This window comes from Acinonyx jubatus, chromosome A3 (genome assembly GCF_027475565.1).
Source record: "Acinonyx jubatus isolate Ajub_Pintada_27869175 chromosome A3, VMU_Ajub_asm_v1.0, whole genome shotgun sequence".
Taxonomy (NCBI): domain Eukaryota; kingdom Metazoa; phylum Chordata; class Mammalia; order Carnivora; family Felidae; genus Acinonyx; species Acinonyx jubatus.
Genome location: NC_069388.1, coordinates 15,584,562 through 15,607,973, shown reverse-complemented (window position 1 = coordinate 15,607,973; position 23,412 = coordinate 15,584,562). Strand labels below are relative to the sequence as shown.

Below are 23,412 nucleotides of genomic sequence, written 5' to 3'. Positions count from 1 at the left end.
CTCACCTTGCTTGCTCTTAGAGACCCAGACTGCTCTACTGAGAAGCCTTCCCTGACAGCCTCAAGCCAGAGGCGACACCTCTGCTCCCAGCCACCTCCATTACCCCACTTAGCACAGCGCCCCTCCTCTCCCACCTGGATCTTTGTCTTGCGTACGTGCTACATGGTGGCATATCGGCATATTGTTCACAGCTTCTGCATCCTTATGCTCAGCTCTAGTGAACGGTTTTCTGTCTCCTTCTACCTCAGTAGTAGTAAGCACTCATCCATGGACACAGGCCCTTCTCATACCTGTTTCCTCTCATTTGGAATCCTTGAAGTGTCTGGGTCCTCTGGGTCTAGGACATTTGCCTGCCAGGGTGACGGACATTTGAAAAGGGGACTTGAGGAAGGAACAGTGTTCAATGCAAGGAAATGAAGCAGTCATGCTGGAGTGTAGGCCAGCCTGGCTGACGAACCTTCCAGTAGGCCCTGCAATGAGCCGTTTCCACAGGCAGGCCTGGGGGGCTGTGCTCAGTCCCCCGGACTCACTGAGGGAGTGGGCCTACAAAGATTCTGACCAGCAGACCCGGCTTAGAATCTGTTTGCTTAAAACAGCCCAGGAGACAGATGCCCAGCTGGACGGAAGGGGAAGTATGGCCTTGGCCTGTCCTGGAGGCCCAGCTGCCAGCCTTCCCAAGTCTGTGGCCTGTTGGTGTTTGTTAACGCTCCCTAAGCATATCGTACACAAGCCTTTGCCTTTCCTGCCTTATGTGGGGAGGATGTTTCCCTACTTTGCCTAATGATAAGAGACAAGACATGAAGAAAGGAATACACTGCCCAGCAGTTTCTGACCATGAAAAATTCTGACCAGTTTCAAATTGTGCCCTGAAACTGACCCCAAGGAAGTCCCAAGAATACTGATTGGTGAAGAAAGTGCTTGAGAACCTTCTCCCCAAGAGAGAGCTGGGACTGGCACAGAGGAACTGTTGGCGAAGACATTCCCATGTGCCGGGTGACCACCTTTGGCCCTACGCCTTGGTCACACACAGGTGAAGGTGTCCCCATCCTCACTTTAAACAAATTGCCTGAGGTCCCACAGCAAGGAAACAGAGCAGAGATTACTAGGGAATCCAACGAGAATGTTCCTGCTGGCCAGGGCAGGAAGCTCAGGGTCAAATTGGGTATCAGAACCTGGGAAATTTGCCCAAAGTGCAGACTAGTCTGTCAGGCTTCTGGAGGGCCAGAAGGACCCTCTGGGCCCAAGCTTTTGTTACAGGACCACCCAGGATAGGGGTAGTGGTGGGGATGGGCACCAGACATCCACGTTCTGGCTGCACCACTGGCTACCACCACCTTCTCAGACTGCTACGCAGGTGGGATGAAGCAGTGCCGAGGACAGCCAGCCTTCATAAACCCTGGAGAGTGCTGCTTTGTGGCCGAAAAAAATTCAGTGGGAAAGACATTGGCTCTCTCCACTGCTTATCTCTAGCAAATCAGTTCATGTCTTCAAGCCTGCTTTTCCCATCTATATCATGACTCTAATCATAATCTCCAGGCTGTGTGGATGCTCCAGCCTCAGGAGCTCAGGACAGGGTGGGGTGGTTCTCCTTGGTCAGTGGAGGGATTGGTCTAAGGATGCAAAGACAGCGGCCCTATTGGGAGGTCGGGCTGGTCTGGTAAGGACACAGCACAGTGAAACGGCCACACCCTGGTACTCCCCTGAGCTAGCCTGTTCCCTGCCCCTTCTCTGTCTTATGAGAACAACTACCACTCACTGAGCACCCATTCCATGCCGGGACTTCACATTTGCCCCCTCCTTTTGAGAACCTTCACAGACAGCCTGATCCTCAACTGAGGCTTGTAGCAGTCGTCATGAGCCTGGCCTTTCATTGACCTTAATTATACTAGTAACACCGCCTGCATTTTCTTCGTAAACGTTAGAGGCCAAGCTAAGGGTCTTTTTGGCCATGGCCACCCTTAATCCAGCTCCTGCCCTGCGCCCCAGGGCTCACCCACTGTTCCGACTTCAGCTGCATCCTTCCAGGCCTTCTGTGCTTTACGTTTGTGTATATGCTTCTTTTCTCTCTTCAGAAGGACAGACAGAGGCAGGCACCCCAGACAAGGAAGCTAGCAAGCAGCCTGAGAGCAACGATGGGACCACCTCGTCTTGAGTCTGACCTTGCCCATGGAAGGTGGAAGAGAGACCTGCTGTCCCCACCTGGACAGGGAGCCCTGGCATTGGCCTGGCAGCCCCTTCTCTGAGCCCCTGTACCAGGCAAGCCAGGCCAGAGTGAAAAGGCACCCCCGGAGGCCGCCGTGGCCCCTACCCTGGAAAAACCCGCCCCCTGCACCCTCAGGCTCCACTCGCCTACCACCTCCTCACCGTGCCCGGGCACACTCTCAAGACCCTGTAGCTGCGGGGCATTATTTATTCAGCGGGCACCTGGGTGAGCAGCACCCCAAGAACACGCCTCCATAGGTGGTCTGGGCGGCAACCACGGCCCAGCTCTGCCCCGCCTTCTCCAAGCCCAACCTTCTGGGTCAAGACCTTCGTATCCCTTTTTTTAAAAAACACTTTTAAACTTTTTAAAAACTATAAACCTCTTTTCAGCAGAGAGGAAGGGAGCTGACTTTTTTTTTTTTTTTGGAAGGCATTGTAAGCAGAACTGACCATCTGTGCAGCTCCGCGTCCCCTCGTGGAGCTTCACGGATCCATTTCTAGGGAAGGGGTTTTGTGCTCACAACTGATCAACTCTTTGCCCTTTCTACCAACATAAGTGGCACCTAGGACCCAAGAAATAAATGCTGATGATTTGTGTGACTGGTTTAAGATTATTTCTCCTTTAAGCAGCAAAAGCAGGGGTGGGCCAGGTTTCCCCGAGTTAGCTGGGATCTGTCACTGCCCCAGGTTTCCATGGAAGGGCATACCTGAGAAGATGCTGGTATTCCACAGAGGCTGGCACCCTCCTTGGCCTGGTGCCTGATGAATCTTCTTCCATCTGTCCCTCTTGCTTACCCCAGTCCACAGCTCACCCCCATGGGCAGGCCCAGCCCTTAAAACCTACAGTGAGAGGGGGCTCAGAGGTAGCATTTAAGCACATAACTCTTCAAGAGAAGTCTGGTTTCTTCTTGAGGGAAGGCAGGCTATGGTTCCCCCTTTGCCCCCCCCCCCCCCCACCCAGCATCAGAGGCTCTAGCTTCTCCTTTGCAGCCCCCGCCAGGGTCCCAGGGTCCCGCTGCTGAGCAGGCTGCCTGAGTCTGGGAACCCACAGCCTCCTTCTGTTCTCACTCCGCCCAAGACCACAGCGCTGCACAACACTAGTCATTAGCTTCTTTATTGAGCACCAGATTTTCAGCATGAGTCCCCATAGGAAGGTTTCAGATTCAACCAGACTCTGGTCCACAGTCCGAGGAGAGATACAGCGTGCTGAAGTTTTCACGTGTACAGAAACAGGCACACAGGCTTCAAGAGCAGCAGTAGCTGACTATGGGAACCCTGGTCTTCCTTGAAGGAGTAAAGGTAGGCGTGTCATTCCAGGCCCCAGTGTCAGGGAGGCTCCATCCACAGGGTGAGGGCTTGGAGAGGTGGCCGTGATGTCTTCAGAGACGCTGCCCTGCTTGCCAGGTCAGAGACACAGAAAGGTTAGGCACCTTCTGGTACCCAGGATGTAAGAAAATCCCAGAATATCAGAGCCAGAGAGGAACCCTTGCTGCAGATGGGAGACTGAGGCTTAGAGCGAGAGAATGCTTTGCCAAGATCACACAGTAAGAAAGCAGAACAGAGCTAGGACCTAGGCCCAGCTCCCCTGCCCTTCACTTTAGGTGGCCATGGTGACAACCCAAGTTGCCAAGACCTTTGGGACTACACTTCAGAAACTCTCCCCTGAGACTAGCCTCAAGGCAGCATTACACAGAAGGTAAGCTGATCCAGTGAGAGGCGCCGTCACCTAAAACCACGTGGCCAGGGAGTCCCCACACACTCTTGGCACTGCCCAGGAGGGGAAGGGGGTGCTTCTTGCAGGAAATCCCACAGAAAGCCAGGCTGCAGCCAAGGCAGGTCGGCAGCCCAGAAGATCAGCCAGGAACATACCTGCAGCAGCCAAAGATGGCATCCCATAGGCTTTATAGAGCAGATCAAGAAGCTTCCTCTTCTCATCTTCCGGGAGGAAACTGGACTTTGCCGCATTGATGTTCTAGAAGGACCAAAATGGTGGATAATACGACACCAGAGAGCATGGAAGGAAGCCCTGGGCAATCTAGTGATGGGCCACCCTCTTCAGTGAACACGGGCAATCGATTAAGCTCAGAGCGGAGAAGGACGTGTCCAAGGTCACATGGCAGCAAGTGCCAGAGCAGAGACCATAAGGTTCCGTGTTCTTGAAGTGGCACTACAGGACACAGTGATGTGAGGAGGAATTTGGAGAAATGTGACACAGGGTGGGATACGTGTGGGGCCAGAGAGATACTCCTGCCAGGACGGATTTGGGGTGTCACAACCTCTAAAATCAAGGGCTCAGCCTGGGATCTATGAATGGCCTGAAATGTGTGCAGAATTATAGCTGAGCACACCTTTCTGGAGAGAGAGTGGACAGTTTTTATCAGATTCTTTACAGGCACTCAATCCAGGCAAAGGCTAAAAAACCTGGTACCAGGTCAGCACACCAGCCTGAGGTCGTATCCATAGAGGGCACCTACCTCTAGGTCTGGCTTGGCTTGGCCCGTTGAGGCAAAGTCACTCATCTGCAGAGGTTCCGGGCCCTGGCCAAGACCTGCAGGCCTCACACACCCCCAGGGCCAAGAGTCAAGGCCACCAGGCCTCACACCCACTCACCAGCCTCTTGAACTCCTCTTCAGTAAAGCCCATGTTCTGTTTGGTCATTTGGTAATCGGTTTCCAGGGTGGACTTGAAGATGAGAGGGTCATCCGTGTTGAGTGAGTAGTTAGCCTGGTCACGTTTGAACCTGGATACAGGGGTGAGGGGGAGAGGGAAGAGCCTCCTTTTACTCTGTGGTGAACAGTCACCGCACGTTGGCTTTCACCCTCCCTTGAGCCTTGCAGCACCTTTAGACCTGCTCGCTGTACAAAGGAAGAAAATTCAGAGCGCTCAGGCGACTTGTGTAATGCCATGTAAATAGCAACTCAAGACAGACCCATCTGACCAGCCCAGAGCTGGGCAAAGGCAGAAGAGGAACAGGTAGAATGGCAGATCATATGAAACCAGAGAGCATGGAAGGAAGCCCTGGGCAATCTAGTGATGGGCCACCCTCTTCAGTGAACACGGGCAATTGATTAAGCTCAGAGCGGAGAAGGACGTGTCCAAGGTCACATGGCAGCAAGTGCCAGAGCAGAGACCATGAGGTTCCGTGTTCTTGAAGTGGCACTACAGGACACAGTGATGTGAGGAGGAATTTGGAGAAATGTGACACAGGGTGGGATACGTGTGGGGCCAGAGAGATACTCCTGCCAGGACGGATTTGGGGTGTCACAACCTCTAAAATCAAGGGCTCAGCCTGGGATCTATGAACGGCCTGGAAAGCGGGGAGGCCCAGCAAGCAGCACCCTCTGGATCCTTCGTCTTCACAGCCCGCACTCTGAGGGAGCTGTCTGGACTCCACCCTGTTCACCCTCAATCCCACTGGCATCAACTCTTCAACCAGCCCCACGTGGAAAGGGTTCCTGGCACAATCCCAGATCACCGTCTCTGTAAACCCAGGCCTTTCCTGGCTCTTACCTCACTTGACTTGTATAGCACAATTGTACACTGTTGACTGGTCTTAAAACCCTTTTGATTTCTCGGAGAGCACACTTTTGGCTCGCCTCATACCAGACTGTCCCTTAAACGTCACTATCCTGCATTCTCTCCTAGGCCCTCTTGCTCCCCCATCTCCTGAGGCTGTCACTTCTCCATGAACCTTTCTCCAGCCCACAGGCTGTTTCCCATGTGCCTCCAAGAACCTGCGCTCAGACGCTCAGCAGGTACCACACGCTCCACCACCCTGAAGCGGACCTCAGGACCCCCTTGTGATCCGATCACAGCCCGAGCTCCTTCCCTTCTTAAGCTTGGCAGACAGACCAGTGCAGGCCTGACCACGGTTGCCCCAAGTTCTTGTCGCCTTCTCCTGTGTCAGGGAAAGGTGGCTTTGCCCTCCTGAGGCCTGATGCCACCCCTGGGGCTCAGTCACAGGACAGCTGGAAGAAGGGCCAAGGTGTCTGGTTACGTGGTGGGTTAGAAGCAGGCTGGGATGGGCCAGACTCCCCCCCCCCCCGCCCCCCCCCACCATGGGAAAGCTTCAAGATGGCGCTTGGGGGAACACCCGGACGTGCCAGGACCGCGCGAGCTGGAAAGACTCCTCTTCCTGATGCCTAGGAGGCCGAATCTGGAGCATGGAAGCACCCGTCCCACCTCAAGGCCAGCGGAACATTGCGCTGTGGCCACAGGAGTGAAGGGGCCCCCGGTCCACTATTCGGGAGTGGGGCTTCCTCGGCATGTTATAGCACACCCGCGGTTTGGGCTCCTCGTCCGTAAGGTGAGGACGGCAGCACCTGCTCCCCAAGGCCTCAGAGATTTCCTATCAAGAGGCCCCGCGTGGGCCAGCACCCAGCCCCTGCACTTCCCTCCCACCCTTCACTTTGCTGTACAAAACCGAATGGGCCCCAGGGCCTGGGCCTCACCGAACCACCGGGTGCTCCGTGTCCGACTTCCAGGCGCCTGTGAGGTAGCTGGACCAGGGGCAGACCTGGAAGAGCAGGTAGATAGCTGGCACGCGTGCCCCCAGGCCACACTGTTCCCAGACCCCAGGCTGGGACCCCAGGCTGACCCCAGGGTGTCACCCCTGCTCTGACACCATTCTCCGCACAGCCACGCTGGCCTCCCAGCTGCCGAGTCCTGTGACCTCTATCCTGGCGGCTTTGATGCCCACTGCCCAGTCCTGCCACACTGGCCCGGCCCCGGCGGCCCCTGGCCTTCTGCCTCGGTCCCCTCGCTCCCCGGCCACTCACCTCAAAATGCAGGTTTTCGCGGCGCAGCCGGGTGTAAAGGGCCTCGTCATCCAGCGTGTGGTAGCCGTGTCCCACCCTCTCCGTCTTAAGCGTGTCCACGGCCTGCAGAGAAGCAAGTGGAGCCTAGTGCCAGGTGGGCAGGAAGCGGGGAGAAGGGCCCCACGCCAGCCCCGCCTCCTCACCTGTCTCACCACCTCCGCAGAGCCCGCCTCCCCTGCATGGACAGTGCGGTGAATGCCGCTCCTCACGGCCTCCTGGAAAGGCAAGAGCCAGTCACGGGCGGCCTGGGGGGCACCAGCGGCCTGACCTTCACCACACTCTGGGTCTGAGTTTTGGCAGCCTTGAACTACGCCCAGTCAGCTGGCCTGCTTCAAGATGGGGAAGTCGGGGGTTTTGTTTGTGTCATCATAATCTAAGTGGCAGCTGCCCTTTATTAGACAGTTATTATGTGTCTGTCACCGTATGAAAGGGTTTGTATATGTTACCTAACATCCACAAGTATTATGATACCTGTTTTACAAGGAGAGAAACAGACCCAGGAAAGTAACAGAACGATGATCGAACAGGTGGGGAGCCAAGCTCTGAATCTTGGAGGGGAGACTCCAGAGCCCCTTCTCTAAAGCCCCCGCTGCATCCACGGGAAGTGCATCGTCAGGCTTCGAGATGTTTGCTCTAACTCTGTCATGCCAACAGATGCGACGGAAGCCCAGAGAAGGGGCAGCCTCACCCAGGTTCACATAGCAAGGTACAGACAGACAGAAACAGGCTCACACATAGTACTCCCAACATCAAGGGGGAGTCTTCTGTTTATACCAAATTCCCAATGTCTAGCACCCCCAAGACCCAACTAAGCTGCACTAGGGGACCGCGGAGGCCTCACGCACCCCAGTCCGTGTGACCTCTCCCTCCTGGGTGGAAACCAGCTCCTGGTGCTCACCCGGTGTCGCCCTCCCCACCGTCCTGCGGGACCCACCTCGTAGGCCTGCACATGTCCTGGGAAGAGGCTGCTCCCTTGGATGGTCTCGTCTCCAGCCAGGTCAATGGCCACCACAGTCTGATGCTGGTACTTCTTACACAGCTCCACCACCTCCAGGGACCAGTCTGTGGGCAAGATGCCCACCGGGTCTCTGATGGCATCACCGAGGAGAGCCCACCCCCCCCCCACCGCTCACTGTCCCCCAACCTGAGCCCAGCAGTAAAGTGGGGGGCCCACGTCGGGTCTTCAGATCCCGCTGGCCATGGCCTAAGCACGTGGCCTTTGGCCAACCCCTCCATCCAGGGCCTCGCTTTCCTCTCCTCTGAGAGGACTCCAGCTGCCACCACATCGGCCCCTGGCCAGGCCCTGTGTGGAAAGTGCCGAGGGCGGGGCCTGGCTTGGTCAACAACAAATGGCTGTGTCTCACCTGACCCCACCTCTGCCCTCGAGGGGGCGGGGTGAGCTAAGCCTCACTTGGCTCATGAGGAGATGGAGACCCCCCGGTTTAACACGGAAGCCCAGAACAGACCCCACACGAGCGCTACTGGACGTATCGCTAACATACTCCGTCCTCTTAACCAATCAAGGCGTCATGAAGGGTTTAAAAATGGGTGAACAGTCACAGGCTTTGGCACCAGATGGCCCCGTGTTCTCGCGTTGGGCTTTCTGCCTTCCCGACTGAGGAGAGAGAGGCTCCCCCGCCCTTCAGTCTCCTGAGGGGAAACAACGGCCATCCTACCTCACAGGCTGCTACAAGGATCAGAGAAAATACGTGCAAGTCTCTGTACACGGAACCTGGCCTAGATTTTTTTTTTCTATCGTTCAGGTTCCTTTGGATTTGTGCTGCCTGCAGGTCACGTGGCCGTCAGGCCTGATCTCCCTGGGGAGAAGCGTCTCTCGGCTGCCAGGAGTTCCGAGCCCGAAGCCCCAAGGTCCTGCTGAGGGGCTCAACAAACACTATGGTGCTGGGGGCAGGGGAAGCCCGGATGTGGCTCCAGGGCCAGGCTGGGGGATCGGCCGGTGTCAGAGGGGTGGCCCGGGGCAGGGCTGAGGGCGTACTCACTGGGCTGGTGGCGCATGCAGCACAGGATAGACCGCACCTTCACCCCAAAGTCTCGCTCTCCCTCCTGCAGGCCCTGGTTCACCACAGCCACCACCTCGTCGGGGGTGAGATCCCCTCTGTGTGGGGAGAAGAGTAGGGATGGGGCAGAGGCAAAGGTCTAAAGGACACAGCCCCGGGATGGGATGTGGGGGGCATTGAGGGGAGAGAGAGAGAAGAGTCTTTTGAAGCGGCTTCAGCCCCCATGAACCCACCGCCTCTGGGGAGAAAGACATGGCCCCCAGCCCTGGCACACCCCACTTCCGGCTTGCTGGGGCACTTCCAGACTGGAAGGTGTGTGGGGCAGGGGTGGGGGGTGCTGGGTGCTGGTCAGACACAACCCTCCCTGTGGATGCCGGGCACTGATAAGCCCGCCTGCTCAGATTCCCACTAGTCCACATGTATCAGAGTTGTAGCTAGAAGGGGGCAGTGGGGTTGGGCAATGCCACTTAGAGACCCCTGGGGTCCCAGCAGAGGGGCAGGAATGGGCCACACTCACTTCAATCACAGGGTTAGAACAGGACACCTAGAAGTCACTGGACGAGGGGGTTAATGTTTCTAGACTGTGGGTCTGTGTCCGGGACAAAGGAGGCAAGACACAGATGCACACTTTTTCCAAAGGTAGATAAGTAAGTAAATAAGTAAATAAATCAGGCATCAGGCCAGCCAGCCAGCCCAGATGAGGGCTGGGAATGTCTCTTGTGACAGAGTTAAGGACAGGACCTTAACTTTCTGAGGGCATGGACAGGACCAGGGGGGGGTAACGTTAGGTCAGGGGCTCCTACCAGCCTGCCCCCGAGTCTCAGGTTGACCCATCCCACCATAGCCTGGGACCGGCCCCTCCAGGTGGTCACTCACTCGGCCTGGTCCCAGGGGATCGGCTCCACTTTAGAGTTGGCCAGCAGGTGTGGGCTGTAACGCACCTCCACATACACCACGCCCTCCTTGGCCTTCATCTCGACAAACTCATAGGCGATCCTTTTGATGGCCTCCCGGGAGCCCCTGGGAAGGGAAGAGAAGGGTTGGGAACAATAATCTGATTTTAAAAACGGGCAAAGGACCTGAATAAACATTTCTCAAAAGACGTACAAATGGCCCGGTTTTATGAAAAGGTGTTCAGCATCACAAATTATCAGGGAAATGCAAATCAAAACCACAACCTCACACCTCACACCTTGTTAGGATGGCCACGATCAAAGAGACAAGTGATGGTGAGGATGTGGAGAAGAGGGGCCCCTGTGCACTGCTGGCAGGAACGCAAATTTTTGCAGCCACCATGGAAAACCGTGTGGAGGTTCCTTGAGAAATTAAGACTAAGCTGTCATATGATCCGGCAATCCCCTTCTGGATATTTGTCCAAAGGAAATGAAGTCAGGATCTCACCGAGGTATCTGCACTGCCATGTTTACTGCAGCATTATTTACGACAGTGAAGACATTGTTACAACCTCAGGGTCCACTGACAGATGAATGGATAAATCAATCTCTCTCTCTCTCTCTCTCTCTCTCACACACACACACACACACACACACACACACACACTCACACACACACACACTGAAATAGCATTCAGCCTTAAGGAAATTCTGCCATTTGCAACATGGATGAAGCCGGAAGACATTATGCTAAGTGAAATAAGCCAGACGCAGAGAGACAAACACTGCATGATCTCACTTACATGTGGAATCTAAAAGAGTCCAACTTGTAAAAGCAGAAAGTACCACAGTAGTTGCCAGGGGCAAGTTGAGCAGGGAAAGGGGAAATTGGGAGATGTTGGGTAAAAGGTACAAAATTTCAGTTCCACAAGATGAGTAAGTTCTGGAGACCTAATGTACTGCATGGTGACCATAGGTAACCATACTGTATCACATACTGGAGATTTGCTAGAAGGGTAGAGCTTAAGTGTTCCCATCACACACACACACACACACACACACACACACACACACACACACACACACACAGAGGCAAGAAAAAAGAAAAAGGGAGGCACCTGGGTGGCTCAGTCAGTTAAGCATTTGATTTCGGCTTAGGTCATGATCCCACGGTTCATGGGTTCAAGCCCCACGTCAGGCTCTGTGCTGACAGCTCAGAGCCTGCTTTAGATTCTCTCGCTCTCTCTCGCTGTCCTTCCTCTACTCACGCTCTCTCTCTCAAATCAACATTAAAAAAATATTTTTTTAAAAAAGCAAAAGGTAACTATCCACAGTGATGGATATGTTAACTTAGCTTGCCTGCAATGATCGTTTCACAATGAATATACACATCAAAACACCTTAAAGGCACATAATTTCTATTTATCAATTATACCCCAATAAAACTAAGGCGAGAGAGAATGGACAAATCCAGACAGTACCCTGGGGTCGGGGAGAAACCCGCGACTCAGACTTGAATCCCGGCTCCCACGCTTACCTGTTGCGGGACTCTGGTGAGTCAGCCTGCCGCTCACGTCAAACGTGATCGTGAGGACAAACACATTAAACATCATAAAACTCACCCAGGCCAGTGCTTAGAGCAGAACAGACAGATGCTTGAAGTGGTTTTGTTGGTAGCGGAGTGCTGGCTCTAGAAGCAAGGCACATTTAACCTGCCAGGGCCATTCTAAGTACTCAAGTGACAATGAACTGTGCCTAGCTGGAAGTTTCCACCATGAAGAGTAAAAACAGAAAATGGTTACTAGAATGTGTGAGGGAAGTGTCTTGGGGAAGTTGGCCAACTCCCAGGAAAAGGGGACCATGCCTTTGCGGATGAGGTGGGGGGCAGCTGCTGCCTTCCCTGTGGGGCAGGGGCAGAGCCTGGGTCTGGGACCTCAGACCTGCCGCAGGGGAGCTGGCCTCCCAGGAAGAGGGTGCCAGATTGCCCCCACCCCCCACAGCTGTGGAACGCATTCATTCCCCACCGTGACCAGCACGGTCCTAGGCCCAGGGGATATAGCAAACAAGGTGGACAAAATCCCCATCCCTGCAGTGCCTACAGTTGAGCAAGGCAGGCAAGTAAATATGCAAAACGTAAAATCTACAGTAGGGGGCGCCTGGGTGGCTTGGTCAGTTAAGCATCTGACTCTGACTCTTGATATCTGCTCAACTCATGGCCGCGGGCTGAGCGTGGAGCCTGCTTGGGATTCTCTCTCCCCCCCTCTCTGCCCCTCCCCTGCTCATGCTCTTCCTCTCTCTCTCAAAATAAATAAAACTTTAAAAAAAAATTAAAAAATAAAACCTACAGTAGGTCAGATGGTGAATCTAGCCAACGGCCTCCATCTGCCTCAATACCTTCTTCTCTGGCCCTCCAACAACCCATAATGGGCACGTGCTCCAAACCTTTCCTCAGGTCCAGCCCTCTGGACAACATCACACCTTATCTATCCCAAAGCTTGGGCCATACTTCCTCCTCCAGGCAGCTTTCCCTGACTGCCTCCAGCCCGTTTGCCTCTTCCCCTTCTGGAGCTCCGGAAGCACAGACTGCAAAGGCTTGACTCTCACCGGCCCTGGGAAACTCTGCCTCGTGCCAGGAAGCTCAAGGTGGCATCAGGGGAAGAATCTGTGTGGTCCTGGCCATGCTCCTATACTTCCTGAGCCTTCATTTCTCCTCTGCGAACAAGGAGCATGTCCACCTGGCAGGACGGTCGACAACCACAAAGAGTACAGTTCTGGGAGCTGCACACTTATTCTTCTAGATCAGAGAGACTCTGCTATTAAAAGATGGAAGGAATGAAAGGTAACATGAAAACACCAGTGCCTTGGGCGCCTGGGTGGCTCAGTCAGTTAAGCATCTGACTTCGGCTCAGGTCATGATCTCACGGTCTGTGAGTTCGAGCCCTGCGTTGGGCTCTGTGCTGACGGCTCAGAGTCTGGGGCCTGTTTCGGATCCTGTGTCTCCTTCTCTCTCTGCCCCTCCCCTGCTCGTGCTCTGTCTCTCTGTCTCAAAACTAAGTAAACATTAAAAAACAAAAACACCAGTGCCTGGCTGTCCATGAAGGTATCTTCATCGTAACAGGGGACTTGCTGAGGACAGTGCTGTGTCCGTTCAAACTCCAGTCCTAGGAGGTAGATGGGATCACGAGCCCCACTGTCTAGATAAGCGAACAGAGGCCCAGAGAGGGTACATTTTCCCCATGTCACAGTTATCTGGTGACAGGATCAGACACTAGGATCTGAGCTCCTGACCTCACCCCTGGTCACTTTTCCATAGAAGTTGAAGAAAAACATCAGTGCGTCATACCCACGTTCCAGGAGGAAAAAAAACTCAAGGCCCAGACGTAGGGAGAGATTCACACAAATGCACACAAGGATGAGAAACAGAACTGGGGTTTCACCCCACAGGTGGAGGCACAGGCCACAGGGAATGGGAGTCACCCAGAGCCTGGGGCGGGGGTGGGGGGTGACTCACGCGATGACAGGCATGTAGTAGTCAAACTTGGCCAGGAAATCTGGGAGGCTGGTGGGCTTGTCCATGCCGATGATGTCCTGCAGCTCCTCTGCGGTGTCAGCGGGGAGGGCAATCCCCCTCTTCCTGGGAACAGAACCATGAGGGCAGCGGGCCGCTCCTGAGCGGGACCCAACCAACCCCTCAGAGGAGCCAGAACAGGAAACCCGGGGATCTCTCCACCCAACTCCTCCCGTTAAACAGATGGGAAAACTGAGGCCTGGGGCGTTTAGAACCCAGACTGGAATCCTTCCAGCAGCTCCTGTCCCCAAGGCTGTGACCAGCCAGGGAGTTGGAAGAGGGGATAACCAAAGTTAAAGTCTGTACACGCACATCCCTGGTGCCTGGGACCCGAGAAGCTGCCAGGGCAAGCCCACAGTTTCCTCCTCAGCCCCAGGAGTGGGGAGAGCCAGCTGGGCTTCTGCCAGGTCAGGGGTTATCGGGGCACTAACTGCAGCAACACAATGCCCGGGGCAGGCGCCAGACCTGCCCCCTCCGTCCTCCATCTGGCCGGCACATCAGAGAGGGCCGTCCTGCGCACTGAGCTGGGAGTGTCTGGTGGAGGCTCATGGGAAGGCATGGGGGGCCGGCCACCCACCTCAGCGCGGTCTCCCCTCTCTGCCCGCAGACCCCGTGTGGGGCTCGCCCAGAATAGCCCTTCTGGACCGGAGCCTCCTCTCAGCCGTGGGCAGCGGGGTGCGCAGGTGGGCTGGCCTCCTCTGCTGCGACTCCCGGGTCCCCCTGGGCCTCAGTTGCCCCACTTTTAAGAACAACAGACATTCAAGACACGCTTCTACCATGAAGGGACAAAACAGGAGACCAAAGGGGCTCTGAGGAAACAACACAGAGAACAGAAGAAAACCTGAAACCCTGACAACGAAGAGCCTCAGGGACAGGCGAAGAGGTCACGTCCCTGAAACACAGCATCCTTTTCGGGAAGGGGACAACCAGAGGGTAAGGGCTCCCAGAAACCTAGAAGAATATGGCGCCAATCATCGTAAGGATATAATAATAAAATGAATGGAAAATAAAGCGGCGAAACGCCTCCAGCAAGTACCACAAGAGACAAAAAATAGGAGCAAACGGTTAATCAGGTGACTAGATCAGGCTGGAGCAGCCGGTTATCCGCAAAGCAAGAACAAAAGAAGGAAGGAAGGAAGGAATCGCCAGAGAAACCGAAGTTTGAATAGTGTTTATGTTCTTTACTGACTTCGGTCACTAAAATACTACGATGCTTCCCCACATAAATCCCTAAGGCCCCAACGTAGGCTCTCCTCTCCTCCCGGTGGCCCAGGAGTGGCCCCCAGTCTGCAGCCAGCCCCCACCCCCCCGCCTCCCCCCAGCCCCGTGTCCCCACAGGACACCGTGGGGGGAGATGGCATCCCTGGTGTGGTCCCGGCACAGAGGGCAGCGTGGACCCCCTGATCCTTCCGTTGCCGGGCAGCCTGCCCCAAGGCCACCCTCGGAAGGTCATCCCCAGGGACCGAGTCCCCCGCCCCCGAGCCAGGACCATTTAAGTGCTGTGTTTGGGAGCTGGTGGTGGCAGCAGAGGAAGGCGTTGGCACTCACGTGGTCAGAGGCAGTGGCCACGCTTGCATAGGCCCTGCTGGACCTGCTCTGTGTGGCTCCCCTACCGGTCTTCCTCCAGCCCCCACGACCACCGCTTCCTGGCGGGGCTCTTCCTCCTGACATGCTTTCAGACTGTCCCTTTAACACACCTGTCCGGATGGACTCCTCCCCTTTCAAGGTTTTCACCTGAAAATCCAGAAATCTCTGCCTCTACACACCACCACTTGAGGGCCTAGGGCGGGCCGGGCACTGGATGGGACAGCAGTGACCAAGATAGACCACCTACCTCCTGCCACCTCTCCCCTCCCTGTCCCACGCTCCACATCCCCAAATACAGCCCCTCCAACCCCCCAGCTGCCCAACCCACGGTGGGGGGCCTCCCCTGGGACTCCATCTGCTTTGCCCACCAGCAGCCAGTCCCCAAGTCCCACTTATTTTCCTTCCTAAATGTCTGTCCCATTAGTGCCCCCCTCTCCAGACTCTCTCCTCATCAGCCACCAAGAGATCTTTTGACAGAGCGGTCAGAGGAGGCCGGTTAGAGGAGGGGACAGTTATGCAGAATTAAAAATTTTTTTAATGTTTGTTTTTGAGAAAGAGAGACAAAGTATGAGTGGGGGAAGGCAGAGAGAGAGAGAGAGAGAGAGAGAGGAGAGAGAGAGAGAGAGAGAGAGAGGAGAGAGAGAGAGAGAGAGAGGAGAGAGAGAGAGAGAGAGAGAGAGGAGAGAGAGAGAGAGAGAGGAGAGAGAGAGAGAGAGAGGAGAGAGAGAGAGAGAGAGGAGAGAGAGAGAGGGAGAGAGAGAGAGAGAGAGAGGAGAGAGAGAGAGGAGAGAGAGAGAGGAGAGAGAGAGAGAGAGGAGAGAGAGAGAGAGGAGAGAGAGAGAGAGAGGAGAGAGAGAGAGAGAGGAGAGAGAGAGAGAGAGAGGAGAGAGAGAGAGAGAGGAGAGAGAGAGAGAGAGGAGAGAGAGAGAGAGAGAGAGAGAGAGGAGAGAGAGAGAGAGAGAGAGAGAGGAGAGAGAGAGAGAGGGGAGAGAGGAGAGAGAGGGGAGAGGGGAGAGAGAGGGGAGAGAGAGAGGGGAGAGAGAGGGGAGAGAGAGGGGAGAGAGAGGGGAGAGAGAGGGGAGAGAGAGGGGAGAGAGAGGGGAGAGAGAGGGGAGAGAGAGGGGAGAGAGAGGGGAGAGAGAGGGGAGAGAGAGGGGAGAGAGAGGGGAGAGAGAGAGGCAGACACAGGATCGGAAGCAGGCTTCAGGCCCTGAACTGTCAGCACAGAGCCCGACACGGGCTCGAACTTAACGAACCGCAAGATCACGAAGTCAGACACTTAACCGACTGAGCCACCCAGGTGCCCCTTAAGCAGAACTAGGAAAGAGACAGAGGGAACAAGAGGGGCTCCAGGCAGAAGCCAGGAGGGAAGGTGAGGCATAAGGAGGCTGGAGCTCAGAGTGGGGTCAGTGGTAGGTGATGAGCCAGAGGGCAGGCGGAGCCCAATGGGGCTAAGTTAGGGCCTTACCCCCAAAGCACCAGCAAATCGCTGAAGGATTTCAGGCAGGGAAGTGGCGTAAAGAGGTTTCAGTGCTCCTTCTGGCCGCCGTGCGGGTAACAGATCCAAGAGCTACTGTCGCAGTCCCAGCAGGAAACAAACGGCACAGACACTCTTCAGGATCTCACGCACGACTGGGCCTCCAGAAGCTGCTTAGACCAAGCTGTAAAGCTCCAGTCTGGGACCCAACGCTGAGGCAAGAAGAAGTTCCTCTTAGGGCCCCGGGTCCTCCTGCCACCACAGCCACTCGGCAGCAAAGGCTCCACCTGGGACCAAGCTTGGTCCTCAGATGGTCCCTACACCCAGTCAGCCCTGCCTTGGCCAGTCCTCCTCCGGCCGTGGTGGGTGATGCGGCCACAGGGAGCCTGGCCAGAGGGCCCCGTGAGGAAGAGGAGCTCAGGATTTGGAGGTCAAAGTCCATCCCCCTGCTGTAGGTACCAAATCACCCAGGGTAGGAGCTGGGGACCTCCACATCCTTGTCAGTAAAACAGACAGTACTTTCTTTGCAGGGAACAGAGAAGCAATGAGGCTATTTACGTGTCCAGCGTAAGACAGCAAGTTCCAAAGCCTGACGGACTGGGTTCCTTAAAGCCTGTGTGACCCTGGGAGAGTTACTCAACCTCTCTGTTTATTAAGTCTGGCAGGTTTGAGAAACATCCAGTGTGGACTAAGTAGCAGAAGAGGTCAGAGAGGCCACACAAGCTTTGCAGGTCTGTAAGGGCCATGGGTGGACTTCGCTTTGCCCCTAAGCAAGCTGGGAGTGTGGGAGGGCTTGAGCAGGGGAGGGGGGCTGGTCAGACTCTGCTTTAAGGCAGTTGTTCTGACTACAGTACTGTGGGGACAGGAGACGGGGGAGGCCAGAGCGGCCACCCGGAGACCAGTCAGGAGGCCACTGCCACAGTCCAGGTGGGGATGCTGGTGGCTCAGGCCAGGGCGGCGAAGGGAGGAGAGCGAGCCCACGTCCAGAACGTGCTTTGGCAAAACGGCTGACAGGGTCACGAGGAGATCGAGAAAGAGGCAGGAGAAGCACCCGAGAGGACAGAATCATAGGAGCAGAGGGAAGCAGCGGGCACGAACATGGTCAACGGAGGCCCAAATCACAGAGGCAGAAGAGGCGCCACTGGATTTGGTGACAGGGAGGGAGGGAGGGTCTTCCTTCTTTCCTTCCTCAGCCCACCACACCCAGGAAGTCCTCCAGTGTGTTTATGGACATCCACAGCTGCGTCTGACCGACTCCCTGCCCCCCCGCCTGCTGGCCTCGAGCTCAAGCTCCAGCTGGCACCTGTGACACCCCTTCCCCGGGGCCCACAAAGCCCCTCCCCTGCTCCTGATGCCAAGGTGACGTGGGGACAGCAAATCCGACCAGCATCCCCACAGGGGCGGTTCCCCTCCCTCCTCTCTCTACCCCGTCCCGGACTCAGGCCTCCTTGCTCCACCACCACGTGCCCTCTGACCCCTTGAACTAGCACCTGCCAGGAGATCCCATCCCCGTGCCAGTAACCCGCCTTAACGGCCTCATTAGGAGCCCTGGGGGAATGGCCAGCCCTCCGCACGGGCAAAGGACAGGCCGAGATAAGCCAAGCAGCTTCACCCCACTCAGCCGGAGCCACGACTTATAATTAATAACACCATCATTAAGTGCCCTTTATGGACACCGTGCTTAACCCCGAGCTAAGGGTTTTCTGTGCACGGCTTCCCCTAAGCCTCCCGCTGGCAGGAGTTAATGTTCAGGGTGTGGACTCGGGGCCACACCCATGCTTACTAGACAAGTCCCCTCACCTGCCAGGGCTCAGTGTCCTCCTCCGCAAAATGGGGACAACAGTGGTACCTCCTCACAAGCTGTCGTGAGGATGGAGTACGTCAGCCCCGGTGCAGCGCTTCTATGGCGCTCGGCACAAGGTCAATGACGTAGGGGAGTCAAAAACTACATCAGTAGCAACTCCCTAGGGCAGAGTGAGGTCTGTGTAAGTAGGACAAGGCGGAGAAGCGTGTTCCCGCCAGACCTCTGTCCCCAGCTCTCGGAGGTGGAAGAGGTGCTCCGGAGAGTTGGGGGACAGACTCCCCAACATTGCTAGTTCTCTGGAACGGTGGCATCTGGAGAGGCCAGGGCACTCTGGCTGACGGAGCAGAGTGTTCACACTTGGGCCTGAGCTGAACTGCTCCAGGCAACGAGAGAGGCGGAGTCCTCCCAGCTCCACAGGGAAGGAGTGCCCAGCAAACAGGTGAAGAGCACAGTCCCCGGAAGGAGGGGTGGGTGGCAGAAGGGGCCCCCATCTCCCAGGTCAGTTCTGGAAGAGGCCAAGGTTGCAGCAAGGAAATGGTGTGCTCACATTTGCATCCGGACCCACTGGCCTCTAAAGTCCCTGCTGTTAAGTGTTAGACCCAAGAGAAGGGCCACCATGAGCCCTTGAGGTGGGGAGGGAGGGGCGGGTGTCCCTCACTGGGGGGGCACTAGGGACCCTTCAACCCACCCACGTGCCTGTGAGCCGAGGCAGGAGGCACATTCTCGCTTGGAAGATGAAGAATGGCCCCCAGAGGAGGGGCCTCCTGTCCACATCCCCCAGCAGGCTATGGCCAGGGTCACATAGGGAAAGCCCTGGGGATCAGATGACCCTGGGTCAATTTTAGACTCTGTTTATGGTTATGTGGCCTCAGACTACTGCCTTCACTTCTCTGAGCCCCTGGCTCTCCTCAGTGACATGGGGATAGCAACACCCTCCCTCCTCCAAGTGTGGAAGGATTAAATTCACTGACTCAAGGAGAGGGCTCAGCCTAGCGGCCCAGCACGAGGAGATGCTCAGCAAATGGTCCCAGCATCCTGTGTGGGTGCATCACCTGCCATAGACTCTACGGATTCAAAACACAGTGACCGGTTCAGTCCTGGGGACTGCCTCCTTGTGTGTGTGTGTGCGCACGTGTGTGTGCACCTGTCTGCGTGTGAGGCAGGGCAAGCTCTTCCTGGCTCACCTGGCAGCAGGAAGAAAGAGAAGCACAGAAAGCAGAAGACTTGGGCTGTGGGTCTCCCGCTCAGAGCTGAGGGGCCTTCGTTTGTCCACAGACCACCTTGTTCCGGCCAGGGGGCCAGCTTGATTCCATGGAGATATAGGAAGGAACAACCCTGGAATTGTCCAGAGTCCTCTGGGTTGAACTGCGGGCCCCCAAATATCCCCAAATGTTGGGGAGGAAGGTCTCTTATCCAAGGACTTACTTGCCATAGTATAAGATGGTTTCAGGCTTGATGGCCCCATCCAGGTGGATATGCAGCTCCACCTACAAGGGGGTAGAGGAACAGACACCCATGAACGCCTGAAGTACCTTCCAGAGGGTTTGCGTTAACAATGACCATGATACCGTTAGTCCCATCAACTGGACACTTACCACATATGCCCCACTAAACTCTTTACACACACCACCTTGTTTAATCCTCATCTGTGGGGCGGGTTTAATGGTCATCTCTAGCTCTTTAACAGTTAAGACCACAGACAGGTTCAACCACAGCTGAGGTTCAAGGAGGTTAAATAACTTGCCCAAGGCCACACAGCAAGCCATAGAGGCAGGAACCCAGCCTAGTGCTTTGGTTCTCAACCACAGCTGGTAAATGGCAGAACCAGAATTGTAACCCAAGTTCAATCCCAGAGCCGGTGCTCTTAAACACGAGGCCAACCATGGTACCATAGGAGCTATGGAGCCGCAGCCACTGCCCCCACCCAGGCAGTGTCTGCTCTCCACCAACTCAGTCAACAAAATCCAGTATTAAAAAGTGTTGACCACAGACTTCCTGGACCTGTGAATATCCACAGTGGATTTCAAAACACAGGCCCCATCTTCAAAAGCAAAAGCAGATGTCACTTAAGCACAATTATCAGGAATCAATATTAGGCGACACAAGATCCTTCCAGTATTCCAGAAAGGGTACCACATACTTGGCCATCTTGGTGATCTTTCTCTACACACACACACACACCCCCAATAAATGTTGGACACACAAAGCCAGGAGTTTAAGGACACAGGCTTTGGAGACAGCCCATCAGATTGGACTCCCAGATCTGCCCCTTTGCTGGCTGTGTGACCTCATCTAAGATTCTTGATCTCTCAGAACTAGTTTCTCAGCTACAAAACAGGGTATTTCTGCCTCCCTCTCCACGAACAACTCTAAGGATTTAAAAAAACAAAACAAAACAAAACAAAACAAAAAAAACCAGACAGTGTTGGGTGCTTGGGTGGCTCAGTCAAGTGTTCAACTTTGGCTCAGGTCATGATCTCACACTTCGTGAGTTCAGGACCACCCCCCCTCCCCTATCGGGCTCTGTGCTGACAGCTCAGAGCCTGGAGCCTGCTTTGGTTTCTGTGTCTCCCTCCCTCTGTCCCTCCCCCGCTAGCACTCTGTCTCTGTCTCTGTGTGTGTCTCTCTCTCTCAAAAATAAACATTAAAAAAAAAAAAAAAGACAGTGTAGGTGGATGTGTATGGCCCACAGGAAGCAGACACCGCTCTCGGCCAGGGCATCTTCCAGAAGCGGTTAAGATGAGCATACCAGGGGGCACCTACGTGGCTCAGTCCGTTAAGTGTTGGGCTTCAGCTCAGGTCATGATCTCGTACTCTGTGAGTTCGAGCCCCACATCAGGCTCTGTGCTGACACTCAGAGCCTGGAGCCTGCTTCAGATTCTGTGTCTCCCTCTCTCTCTCCCCTCCCCTGCTCACGCTCTGTCTCTCTCTGTCAAAAATGAATAAATGTTAAAAAAAAAAAAAAAAAGATGAGCATACCAGGTACTCGGAGACAGCGGGAAAGTGACTTTTCCCGGGCCAGGGGGAGATCTAGAGAACTCCAGCTTGGGCCCTTCTCTGGAACTTGGGGACCTGGACACAAAAGTAGCTGCCTTGGCTGGGGAGGAAGCCACTGGCTCCCGGGAATCCCAGGAACACCCACCTGAGCCGCTTCCTGTAGAGGAAACCCAGCCCCAGGCCTCAGAGGCATAGAGCTGCCAAGCCCTCCTCCCAGAATTTGGTCCGAGTAATCAGATCTTTCCAGAAGTCATCCAGCCTGCAAAGGAGCCAGTGGCACTCACCCCCAGGCTCAGAGGAGCTGTTGGTTCCCTGACAAAATAAGTTCAATGCCCACTTAGCTAACTGTTCATTGCATTCTCAAAAAACAGAAAAACGGTCAGCATTGGGAACACTGAAGCTTCCAGCCCAGGGAACTGCCAAGCAGTAGTGTGACCCTGGACAGGGGCCCTCCTCTCCCTGAGCCTGTGAGGTTTTTTATCCTTAACCCTCACGTGGCTGTGCTGAGGACCCCGCCAGAGAGGCAGGGTCCTTTGTGGTCAGATCTGGAATCCAGGCTCCTCCACTCCCTCTCTGGCGGCCTGGACAAAGTTACTTCACTTCCAGTGTCCTGGCGTCCTCATCCGTCCAATAGGGCGGCTAACATGCCTCTCTCCTGGGGCTTCGTGAGGCTTAACCACATTCACACATGTAGTGCGCTAGGCCAGCACGTAACAGATGCTGAAACGCTGCCAGTGAAGAGTCCTGCATTCACCAAACTGCTGAGGCCCTGCTGGGTGCTAGGAATGGAGAGCAAAGCTAAAGGGACAGAGTCCCGCTCCTGTGATGCTTACAGTCCAGCAAGGGAAGTGGAAGTAAATGTCACAGTGACAAATGTACACTCACAAGCCAAGACAAGTCCTTGAGAGGCATAAACAGTCCTACAGAAGAGATAATAAACAAAAGACCTTACCCAGCTAGAAGGCCAACAATGGCTTCCTGGAGAAAGCAGAGCTTCAGCCAAGATCCAAAAGATAGAGAGGAACCAATGAGGCAAAGGCAGGGTAAGGAGGAAAACAGGAAGAGCATTCTAGGCAGGGGGGACAGCACAGGCAAAGGCAATAGGAAAACATGCGGTGCGGAGAAGAACTAAAACACGGCTCCAAGAAGAGAGGGGTGGTGGGGCTGGAGGGGCTGCAGGACCACCCAGGCCATAGGGAGTCAAGTTTTAACTTGAGAGCACAGAGACGTTATGACAGGGTTTGAAGCCAGCTAGAGGGGGAAGATACTCAGAGCAAAACCAGCTGGAGGCTATGAAGGTCAAGTTTATGAGAGATGATGGTGCCCCGAACCAGGGTGGCAAAGAGGACATGGAAAAGCAGGGGGACAGAAAAAGGGGTCAAGGATGATGCCTCGGGTTAGGCCTTGGTGGGGATGGGTAGCGATTCCCACGCTCTGGGCGCAGCCCAGGAAGAAACCCCAGCGCTCAGAGGGAAGGTAGGGCAGGGGTAAGAGGAGAGAGACATGGTCAGTTTGATCTTGGTTAAGCTAGGATACCTTTGAGCCCTCCACATGTAAAAGGACAGAGCCAGGAAGGAAAGTTCTAGAGTACTTTGAGATGGAGGCCGGCAATGCAAGTAGGAATATGGATGATGAAGCCGTGGCCTTGAATGACCTCACCAGGGAGAAGGTGTTAAGAAAGGGGCCAGAGAGGAAGCCTCCATGAGCACCAGCACCCAATGGCTTTACACAGGAGGTTGAACCTGGAGAAGAGCTGTCAGAGAGGCAGAAGAGAAACCAGGAGTGTGGTGTGCAGAAGGCAAGGGACGATCAGATTTTTTTTTTAATTTTCAATATTTATTTTCGAGAGAGACAGACAGAGTGTGAGCAGGGGAGGAGCAGAGAGAGAGGGAGATGCAGAATCCAAAACAGGCTCCAGGCTCCAAGCTGTCAGCACAGAGCCCGATGTGGGGCTTGAACCCACGAACCATGAGATCATGACCTGAGCTGAAGTCGGACACTTAACCGACTGAATTACCCAGGCGCCCCTAGGGACAATCAGATTTTAAG

The 23,412-nt window shown here is 55.1% G+C and overlaps 2 protein-coding genes across 8 annotated transcripts in view; one reads left to right on the top strand and one right to left on the bottom strand.

Moving 5' to 3' along the window:
• Positions 1-2,802, top strand: part of PKIG (cAMP-dependent protein kinase inhibitor gamma) — a 96,922-nt gene extending 94,120 nt beyond the window's left edge. For all 5 annotated transcript variants that reach the window (XM_027070176.2, XM_027070175.2, XM_053199908.1 and 2 more), the window contains one exon: positions 2,073-2,802. In XM_027070176.2, the coding sequence (XP_026925977.1) occupies positions 2,073-2,152 (80 nt within the window). In that variant the 3' untranslated portion in view covers positions 2,153-2,802. The remainder of the gene's footprint in view (positions 1-2,072) is intronic.
• A 498-nt stretch (positions 2,803-3,300) lies between these two features.
• ADA (adenosine deaminase) overlaps positions 3,301-23,412 on the bottom strand; it is a 28,384-nt gene continuing 8,272 nt past the window's right edge. The window contains exons 2-12 of one of the 3 annotated variants that reach the window (XM_027070173.2): positions 19,792-19,853; positions 13,442-13,564; positions 9,914-10,057; positions 9,020-9,135; positions 7,954-8,081; positions 7,163-7,234; positions 6,981-7,082; positions 6,654-6,718; positions 4,813-4,942; positions 4,072-4,174; positions 3,301-3,595 (exon numbers count right to left, since the gene is read on the bottom strand). In XM_027070173.2, the coding sequence (XP_026925974.1) occupies positions 3,582-3,595; positions 4,072-4,174; positions 4,813-4,942; positions 6,654-6,718; positions 6,981-7,082; positions 7,163-7,234; positions 7,954-8,081; positions 9,020-9,135; positions 9,914-10,057; positions 13,442-13,564; positions 19,792-19,853 (1,059 nt within the window). In that variant the 3' untranslated portion in view covers positions 3,301-3,581. The other 2 variants (XM_015065412.3, XM_053199907.1) reach the window with 2 other exon arrangements.